General features: G+C 40.3%; 2 protein-coding genes across 2 annotated transcripts; both read left to right on the top strand.

Moving 5' to 3' along the window:
- The first annotated feature begins 8,221 nt into the window (after positions 1-8,221).
- On the top strand, positions 8,222-10,077 carry LOC6634385 (cytoplasmic dynein 2 light intermediate chain 1). The gene is made up of 2 exons (XM_002057543.4): positions 8,222-8,514; positions 8,576-10,077. Exons 1-2 carry the CDS (start codon positions 8,284-8,286, stop codon positions 9,482-9,484), a joined length of 1,140 nt encoding a protein of 379 aa, XP_002057579.2. The 5' UTR covers positions 8,222-8,283; the 3' UTR covers positions 9,485-10,077.
- Positions 10,078-10,224: 147 nt separating this feature from the next.
- Positions 10,225-10,625, top strand: RpS28-like (Ribosomal protein S28-like). Its single transcript, XM_002057544.4, has 2 exons — positions 10,225-10,428; positions 10,492-10,625. Exons 1-2 carry the CDS (start codon positions 10,299-10,301, stop codon positions 10,557-10,559), a joined length of 198 nt encoding a protein of 65 aa, XP_002057580.1. The 5' UTR covers positions 10,225-10,298; the 3' UTR covers positions 10,560-10,625.
- Positions 10,626-10,658: the final 33 nt, after the last annotated feature.

Genomic DNA, 10,658 nt, shown 5'->3' with positions numbered 1-10,658 from the left:
GATGGTTAGATAGATAGATAGATAGATAGATAGATAGATAGATAGATAGATAGATAGATAGATAGATAGATAGATAGATAGATGGATAGATAGACGGACAGACATTTCTTAATCCTTTCGGCTAATGATGCTAGGCATGTACTATATAAATATCTATACTTTTTAGGGTCCGAGATGCTTTTTTTTGCCTCTTACATTTATTTAATTAAACTCTGTTTTACCCATTTTAAATGGGTTCCTATATATAAATGTTATATATTAGATAAAATAAATGAAAACTGAATATTTAATGCAGAATTATGCGCTCAGTAAAATTGTGCATAATTTAAGACTCTTAGTGTAATACAATACAATAATTTAATACTTACATCGTTGAAAATATTGCTTTAAAGAAGTTTAAGATGTTTTTGTTGTTGTTATTGATTTGACAAAAATGTGACAAATAACTTCACATTTTTATCGGGGCATATTTTTAAGATACATTTATTTTGAATAAGTATTGTTATTGCCATAATATTAAATCCAAACTAACATTTTAAACATTTTTGGTTTTTGACACTTCAAATCCGAATTCTGGTCGGTTCGTTGTGTTTAGTGAAAGTTAAATAATGTATTGGCTTATGTTGATTTCTATATAAACATAATTCAGCTACACGCAACGCACGAATGTTACAACCTGCTAAGTTGAAAGGGAAGCCAGACAAAATGAGACAACACCTGCCCACGTGAAACATGATGGCAAGAGGCCAACTGGAAGCTGGATGGGGGCTGCAGTTGCCAAGCTCAAGTGGTGTAAGCTAGGCAAGAACTTTGCCTTGCATTGGTGTGCCGTCTGACTGACTGACTGACTTACTGAATGACTGACATTTGAATTACGAGAAGCTTCAAATGGCAAAGAGAGAACTAGAGAGAGAGAGAGAGAGTCGCTAGCTCAACCAAAGAACTCTCAACACAAACTCAACAAAGTGACACGACTTGAATTGGCTGCCAAGCGTGAACGCATACAAGTTGGAGTCGGTCGAGCCAGGACTTGGCCAAGAAAGAGAAAATAAAAAAAAAATAAAAATTGCCAGCTGCATTAGGAAGGGGCCTGCTTAGTCAAAAGTTGAAGTCCTTTTTGCAGTTTGCCTATTTACTTGGTCGAAACTAAGTGAAAAGTCTTACAGTGAACTTTGAGAAGCCTCCAATCAAATTGCAGTAAACAAGGCATAATTTATGTGCCACATTGGCAATCAACCGCTTTAAGCTGCAGCATTTAATTAAAATCAAAGAATCATACAAAACAAAATAATTTAAAGCAATGCATCTTCAGCCATTTTGTGCACTTTCCCGACAAGTCGACAATATAATCAAACAGCGCAGGACGAGGACTGGGAGAATCCGTATAGAAGAGCAACTGCTCTTAAAATCTCTCCACCAGCATTGCTGGTATTTGCAGATTAATGTGGATAGCTCTAGTCAACGCAAAAAAAAGGAACAATTGCAGTAAAGAGGCTAGGCTATATTTACAGAGATATATTCAGCATAATTAGATCCATGCATATATGCAACAAATTAAAGGCTTTCATTTTAAATGTCAAAGAAATAATATTTACGATATTATAATGTCTCTTAGCTCTCTAAGCCCCATATGCTACTTCCAAGCAAATGTAAAAAAAAAAAAACAAAAAAGAAGCTTCTTCGACTTCTATTTCTAGTCTATTTCACAGGAACTTTTATAATTTAAAGGTTGTTTTGATTGATTGATATTGTCCTGATAATGTTGAAATGGAAGGCACAACCGTCAATGAATTCGATGAATCAATGAAATCGTTACGAAAAACTTATGTTCGAAAATGTGCCCTTTTAAGGGGAAAATGTGGAGTCTACTTATTGAGGGGTGCGATTACTGCACGACTAATTAAAACGATGAAAAATGGATACACCAGGTTGATGATGAAAAGGTACTTGTCTACCTGAAAAGAAGAGAAACAAGAGTAAAAATAGCGAATTCTACAACGATGAACAATTACCGAAAAACAATTACGATGAAGAAAAGAAGCTATAACATATCTCATTACCATATAATTCTGGGCAGATAAAACTGAAAACTAACAAAAAGTCTTATTTTAGCACGCATTGCATTTAATCCTTGGTAAAGCTGTTTTTTTCTTAAGTATCCTATAAAGCATATTTCTTTGTGCATCCGATATGAAGTACTTTTTCTAACTGCCAGCGAGACGAACTGACTGCTAGAAGTATCCTTATCCTTATCCTTGCCTTATCCCTATCCCTCTTTCACACTGGAAACGAGTGTGTCATAAGAAAAAGAAAATTTCCAGAAAATTGATTAGCATTGCAAGCATGTGGTACTCTTGTATCGATCAAACACGTTCCTTTTCAAATACTTTTTCTTTTGGCCGATTGCTTCAACGGGCTGGACAGGCTCTACCCTGGACAAGCTCAAGTGAGCTTGATTATCTGCTGGATTGTATCTTTGTCCAAAGAAGGTTGGCTATTTCCATCTGTTACTATTTAGATCACGAATTTGGAGTAATTGATATCACATATTTAATGAATATAATTTTGAATAATTAAGGTAGCTCATTGACCTATTTGTGGCACGTTGTTGACCCAACTTGCCAGCTCACACGCACAGAGAAAACTATTTCGAACTCATGGCCGATGTCTATAGCCAGCTTCAAATATGGGACTCCCCAGCCTATAAAATGCTGGTCATGCTGGAGGTCAAAGAAGTTCGACTGAAATTGCAATTACGTGCCGTCCAGTTACCATAGAGCATTACGGGCGCAGCATGTTGATCGGGCCGCATTGCTCACCTCACCAGAACTATGTGCAACACTTTGTTCCTGGCATAAATTAAACTGGACACTGCTGGATGGCTGGTTGGTGGAAATGTTGTGTTATGTATTGCTCCACTGGGCAAGGCGCAGCAGCGCGGTTTTTAATTAAGAATTGCGGATGAGAAGCGCCTTTATGAAAGTCGCACGTGGAGTTGCACACGAAGGGCGCCGTTTAACATCGATCTGTTTAAGTATAGCTGCACACAAAACGTATACAAATACGAATAGAAATCAATCTGCATATTGAACATTTGCAAAACTACCAGAAATATGCACATAACTTGTTCTTGGTGGCCAGCAAATATAAGAGCCTCCAGTTCGGCAAGCAGAGTCCTTGTCGTTTCTCTTGCTCGGGTGCTGCACAAAGCAAAAACTTTGCCCTGGGTCCTAGCAGCTTTTTGTTGCTGTTGTTGTTGCTGGCTGCTTGCATGCAAAGGCAAATTGAAAAACTAATTTTGAACAACAAAAGCAATGCGCAAGGCGCTGCTCCAAAAATGGTTTGCATAAAATTTCCATAATACAATTTCGATAATTTCACAAGTCACAAAAAATGCAGCTCCCCTTGCAGCTGACAGACAAACTTGGCGCTAAAAAAAAAAAAAATGAAGCAATTCCCAGTCCTAGTCCCTGACAGGCAATCAAAATCGATTAACATAGAGTCGGCGGAACGGGGACGTCTTTAGGCCTTTTCTTCTTTGTCGTTCTCAATCCACGCAACTCGAAGGATTGCAACAATTGCAGGTCTAAAAAGAATTCAATTTGATGAGGCTCGCATTTTGATGATTCGCCTGCCACTCCGCCCCTGTCTGGCCCAGCTCAGCATTAGCTGTGTGTTAATATATTTACTCAACATAAGTAGGACAATCCTGAGTACCCTTTAAATGATGCAAGTCGCTCTTTTAATTGTCAAACAGAGAAGGTTGCGAGATATAGGCAAACCTTCGCAGGACCTTTTACAAATGGAGCTAGAAAACTTTAACTTATGCACGTTCCGATTGCACAGTCAGCCACTTCTCTTGAATTTTTTTTCCTCACATTCCAACTTAGCTTCTGGCTTTGTTTTTTCTTGACATATGACAAATGACGTCAGCGCATCCTTTGCCCATGCTTATGCAAACTTACCCTAATGCTGCGTATAAATTATGTGTGCATATATTCAAAACTTTCGGCAATCTAAGGATGGATTATCACGATTGAACTGCGTTGAGCAATATCCAAAAGTCAAGCTGCAAGTGGCGAGGTCGACGTCTAATATCCTTCATGCGCTTGAATTCATATTCTTATCTAAATGCTCATGCGTTGACCTATTGATTCAATCAAAGCACAAAAAACGGAATTGTCTTATTTTAGCTTCATATTTACCTCAAGTCCGGCCAGGTGCTACCTTCTGCGCTTGTCCATTTGAGTCTTCACTCGCATCCAAACCAATGCCTAGATACTCTACCAAAACTCTTTGGTATATCAAACACATTTCGGTACCAGAGCTCACCTGGTTCGTTCCGATTGAGTAGTCTCTGCAGAGGGTATTATAATTTTATCGTGAAATGTGTTACGCATAGAAGGAGACGTCTCCGATCCCATAAAGTATATATATACTTGATCAGCTTCAACAGCCCAGTCGAGCCGAGTCCGTCTGTCTGTTTCTATGCAAAACTTGTCTCTCAGTTTTAAGGCGATCTTAATGAAACTTTGCAGAAGTCCCTTTTCCTGTTGCACACAGCACATATGTCAAAACCAGTTGAATCGGCCCATTATATCATATAGCTGCCATAGGCACGATCGGTCGAAAATTAAGTTGTTGTATGGAAAACTTTTTTGTCATTCAAGATATTTTGATTAAACACGACATTTAAAGACTGCACTATGCTTCCTTCATTTATTCAAAATCATCGGGCTACTATATCATATATCTGCCTATTTTCTGCCATAGTAGCTATAAGCTATAAGCATTATGAAAAGGTTGGGTCTGCAAGGGTATTAGATCTTCGGCGTGCCGAAGATAGGCTTTCTTTCTCGTTTTATTATATTCTTGCAGACTTGTCTTGTGACACATAGGTTTATATGCTGCAAATGATTCGAGAAACAATATAGAGCGGCGTACCTGTCTTTCAAATCTGTACGTCCTTTCATCCAATAGCATTTTAAATGTCCGGATAAGAATGCCGCCTTTAATTTGAGTAATGTTTTCAGATGCTCAAATTCACGCACTTGAGAACTTTTACAAGCTCAATCGGTTCGGACAGCTGATCCTCTCCAGGAATACTTGGGATCCGAACTTAAGCCTGTTCGAAGACTCGATTCAATCGCAATATTTTGCATTTGTTGAGAAATTAAACATTTGACGATCTAAATAATTATATTTTTGTTATTATTTTTTTTTTCTTTTTAATTGAAGAACAGCCAAAAGCACCAAAGTTCGTAGTAAGTAAGAAAGATGCATGCTAGTTCCATGAACTTTTGCTTTGGGGCAGGATAAAAGAACTTTATTCAGTATGAAGGCCTTTCGACTCCTATCTCTATGTAACCTCTTAAACTAGCTAACCGTACAAGCCAGGTACCAACTAGTTAAGTTATCATAGAAATGAGATATTCGTTAGATTAATCAACATAAATAAGCACAAGGATATAAGCACGGCCAATATAAAGGCAGACGCAGCTCGAGCGGAAACACACCAGGTCCAAAAGGACCGTCTACAAGGTTGCAGTCAGAGGCCGCGAGCACGTAATCAAGAACGAATTGCACGCTTAACAAGCAAGGGTGCCCGACTAGAAGATACTCTGTACACAGCTCGGTAGCTTAGGCTGTGCTCCGGGCAACATGTAAGCCTCTTGTTAACATTCCAACTACCCGGTTGCAATTTTTGGCAGTTTTGAAAGGGAGACAAGGCATATAAACATTTATATAGACGTGAGATCTTAGACAAATGGGAACTTCAAGAGATATTTTGAGGGTCGACTACTTTTTCAGTGGGCACAGGGCGTACAAATAACACCCAACCTCCGAGGCAGGCCACAAAGTGCGAGGGAGATGCAACAAAAACAAAACTCGTGCCATGGACCTTATCGCTGGCTGAGAGGCGATTGCATAGTTCGATTCGACCGGAGCAATCCTAAGTGCAGCGTCTCAGCTAAAGGCCAACCCGACGAATTTCATTATCAATTGGAGCCCACGGCCAGAATGGAGCTGACCCGATTTAAAGTTGAAACTGAGCAACGCAGGCTAATGAGTTTGTCGGACTCGTCGGGGCTGCCACCAAAATGTCAATTGGCGCATGCCTTGGGGCAAAGTAATTATGTTTGATGACTTGGCGCTCGGTTATGCTGCGCAGCACTAAAAGCAAAAGCGAATCAGCCTGATGGAGCGGCGGGCGTCTTGCTCAAACAGAGATAAGTAATATTGTCAAAAGCCAAAGCCCATTTGCTCGACCACCTGTCAGCACAATTTGCACACAGACTATATGAATCCGCATTGATTGTAGCTCTTCAGCTGGCTTCAGCTGGCTTTTCACTCTTCGCTCTTCGCTTGTTAATGCTAATCGTCCTGATCTCGTCCCAAGTCCACTTCGTTTTTGTTCGGTTCCGAAACTTGCTCACTTGCAAGTAAGTGAGAGAGTGAGCGAGAGCAAGAGAGTGAGAGAGAGTCATATGATTTGTGCTGTAGAACGTAAAAGCCCGTTTTTTATCTCGCTCCCACCACAGGCACCTGCCTTGACTTCCTCTCAGTGCTCTCAGTTCTCTCTCATAAATGTCTACGGATAGTTTAAATGTATTGGTTATGCGTCCGTACAGCATTTATGCGTTTTCTGTGCCTGTTCTTTACCTGTCTATTCAATGCCGATTTGCCAAGATTTAAAGTTTTTAGGATTTCTAAATAAAATTAAAAAAACATGTACATACATGTTCTAATTTAAGTTTTTATTATTTTCAAATTCATCAGATTGTTCGAAGTATGCCTGACTGGACGAAGCTGTACACAGGCACAAAAGGATCTATCCAAAAAACTAAAGCAGCTTCGATCTGTTGAAGAAAATACTAATCGACATACACACAAAATATGTATATAAACATATGTATATGGGTGCATTTTGTGTATGTGTGTAAATCTTGGCCGTGCAGTGCGAACGAGATGCACATACATAAGTGTACACACTATGCACATGCATACACACAAACGATCCTAGAATGTACTCCTTTTTGTTAGAATCACGCCACCTGGCTTTCAGTAGGAGAAGCTGCCTGCAAAGCAGTTGACAAATATGTTTATGGCATACCAAATTTTAAAATATAGAATTAACAAAATACATAGAAACAACAATATCGAAAAAATTAACATAGTCCAGATTGTCAGTTGTGGATGACAATCTATGTTTTCTAAAACAAGCAGTGTAGAGAACGCCATCTATCGTGCCAGAGTGTATTTTATATACCAGAAACATAGCACAACGCATTTACCAGCATACAATTTAGACGCCATCTAGTGCATTCACACAGCAAACGTGGAGAGTAAAAATTCTCTACAATGGAACATAAACACCAGTGGACCAATTATTTCCGACAGAAATGTCACGTAAGCAGTGCACAAGCAGTGTACTAAGTGCACAGTGGCAAAGAGAAACACTTTAAATTTACTTTCTAGTTAAATCTAAATCAATCTACAGCTTATTTCCAGTAATTAAAAATGTTTGTGGCAGCACAAGGTATCGCTAACTCTATGTCAGGCGTTCCACATAATAATAATAATAATAATAATAATAATAATAGCATTCTTGTTTTGGCTATCTAACCAAACCTGAACGTTAAACAGCGCCATCTTTCGATCTAAGCAAAACATAGCTTAAAATGTAGAACGCTCAGCAAAGACATCAACATTTTCAAATCATCGAAAACTGAAGAACATAGAGCCAAATTTTGCTTACATCGCAAGAAATCTAGAGAAAGCATATTCAATAAATCCAAGTTTCCCGTAAGCGAATGCAAGCAGTGCCCGTTATTGTGGAAGCACTTATTTGGTAGTAGAGGCTATCAATATGCTCCCTAGACGCGAACCTCTGTATATTGTACGAGTGCATATGAATATAGACACCGAAGCCAAATGTGGTACAAATGTACCAAAACGGTTACTCATGGTAGCTCAGATCTGGTTCTTTTCAACAATGGATGATTTATAATTACTATTTTGTAAAAATAATTTTAATAAAGAGAGCTAATAAACTATGATATTTAATTAAATAAGTTTGTATAATTATTATTGTGGCTTATATTATTTCACTATTCAATGTTTTAACGGTTCGGCTTATTTTATATATGAAAAGAGGATATATGAAGTGAAATGTGGTACACAATTCCTTGTGTATATTAATTATAATACAAGCAGTTTTGTCAGATTGTCGGCAAAAAGGCATGGGCAGCACTGGCCGGCTGCCATGGCAACATTTGAAAAATGCAAACAATCTGTTTCTATGTCATGCGTTTACCACAGTTTTTGTACAAGTTGCATGCGAAAATGCAGAAGATGTTTGAGAAGGGCAACGAAAATAGTTTAAGTGCAGCTGGCAGCATACAGGAGATCGCCGGTCGCTTGGCGGAGGAGCAGGAACGCCTGCGCCAATTGGAGGCAGCCAGCACTGCGCCCAAGGAGCGCACATTGTTCGTGCTGGGCAGCAAAGGTGTGGTAAGTGGGCGATGTTCAACATGATATGATTTAGATAACCGAGAAGGGGATCTGTGTACAGGGCAAATCGACGGCTATAAACAAGTTTTTTGATCGGGATGAGCACACGACACGCCCGACGATGGCCTTGGAATACAGTTATGGTCGCCGCACGGGCACCGGCAGATCTGCCCAGGTGCTGAACGTGTGGGAGCTGGGATCACTGGACAACGCGGAACAGCTGCTGGAGGTGCCCATGCGCACACATGGACTGCAGCAGCTGTCCGTCTTCGTCGTAATCGATCTGTCCCAGCCGCAGCGAGTCTGGGCGGACGTGGAGCGCGCCTATAAGGGACTGCGAGATACGGCCCAGCGGCTGATGCAGCTGGCAGCGCCACAGCTCCGTGAGGATATGGAGCGACGCTCCTTGGAACGTGTGAAGCACGTCAAACAGGACCTAGGCACACTGGACTTGCTGCCCTTTCCCGTTGTGCTCGTGGGCGGCAAATACGACGTCTTCATGGACTTCGAGCCGGCCCTGAAGAAGCACATTTGTCGCTGCCTCCGCTCCATGGCGCATCTTGTCGGGGGCGCCGTGTTGTTCTATTCCCAGAGTGTGCCAAAACTGGCCAAGGTGCTGCGAGACACCATCAGCCATCTGGGCTTTGGCAGTCCCACCAATCCGTTTCGCGCACATGTCACCGACTACAATGAAGCCCTCTCCATTTGGTTCGGCACGGACAGTTGGAGCCAGATCGGCATTGGAGAGTCTGATCGCTTGAGTGTGGAGCGCATTGGTGCGACATTGAGCGTGCAGGTGCCACAATTGCAGCTGGAGAAACAGAAGCAGGAATTGCCACAGGATCCGGCCAGGGATGTCGGCTTTAGGGAATCGCTAATCGATGATCTGCGTGCACACAAGGACGAGGAGCTGGCCGCCATTATGAGGGATCTGACACTGCGCGGAAAATTTGAAAGTGTGCACGGCTAAAAATAAATATAGCTTACATTTCTCAGATTCAGCTTTACAGGATTAAAGACTTATATAGGACACATTTAAGGCGTCTTGTAGAGAACAACTGTTTTTACTATCGGATACGGATACGAAGTGCAATCTGTGCGGTAATTGACTGCCGACTGCCCAAAACCAGACTCCGATGAAACTCTTCTTGAAACTTTCGATCCTTTGTCTCGCTTGCATGACTTTGCACTTTGGAAACTAGAGCAGCTTGACTTGAGCAGGATTACGGGCCAGTCTAATGGTACTTTCCGTAGCCCAAACTTCTATTAGTACATACACTTGTTTTAATTGGTTCTAGCAGTGATATCCGATCGAAAATTAACCTGTTCTCAATACAACCTTGGCCCACATTATCTACTCAGTTAAATGAATCGACAATTTCTTGAAAGTTTTATGTATATTTAGTCACGGTTAATTGCGTCTAAAAAAATTCTATTTACTATTCATTTTGCGACCTATTACAATTAATACTATATTATATTAAGAGCATATATTTTTCGTTTACTCCGATCAATAAGAAAGAAGTATGTCGATAATTTTAAAATCGAGAGACTTGGGCAACCTTTTAAGTTATAGGATATTGTTGTTTTTATTCACAATATAAAAATGAATATTCGAATAAGGCTGTATTCATTAATGATTAGTTAATCGTAGCTGTTCGATTTCGATGCTTGTAAAGTCGAGACGCATTTTGCATTTCTCAATGCTTAGTAGGCCAATAGATTAGTAATAATCTTTGCGCTAGCTTTCATATCATAGAGGAATTTTGTAAAATATCTAGAGCATGGAACCGTCCATTGCCCCGGCCAGAGTCGTTAAAGTCCTAGGTCGCGTTGGGGCACGTGGCCTTCTGACTGCGGTGCGTGTGGAGTTGTTAAAGTTTCCGCGTATTCAAATGCTCAGATCTGTTAAAGGTAAGTGTTTTAAAAATGAATGCTTTTTGCTAAGGTTGTTGCCTAATTTTGCCCTATTGCAAGGTCCCGTTCGGCTGGGTGACATAATCCACATTGAAGAAGCTTTAGAGGATGTTTGGCGACCAATGTAATTTTCCAATTTTTTTATATTTACATAGTTTTTGGTGAATAGACGACAAAATTTAAAAAGTCAACAATATTCAAAATTATTTAAAAGTGGCGCTTTCGCA

The sequence above is a fragment of the Drosophila virilis genome, chromosome 4 (assembly GCF_030788295.1).
Source record: "Drosophila virilis strain 15010-1051.87 chromosome 4, Dvir_AGI_RSII-ME, whole genome shotgun sequence".
NCBI classification, from domain to species: domain Eukaryota; kingdom Metazoa; phylum Arthropoda; class Insecta; order Diptera; family Drosophilidae; genus Drosophila; species Drosophila virilis.
The sequence above is the reverse complement of the archived record's forward strand: the minus strand, read 5'-3'. Positions and strand labels throughout refer to the sequence as shown.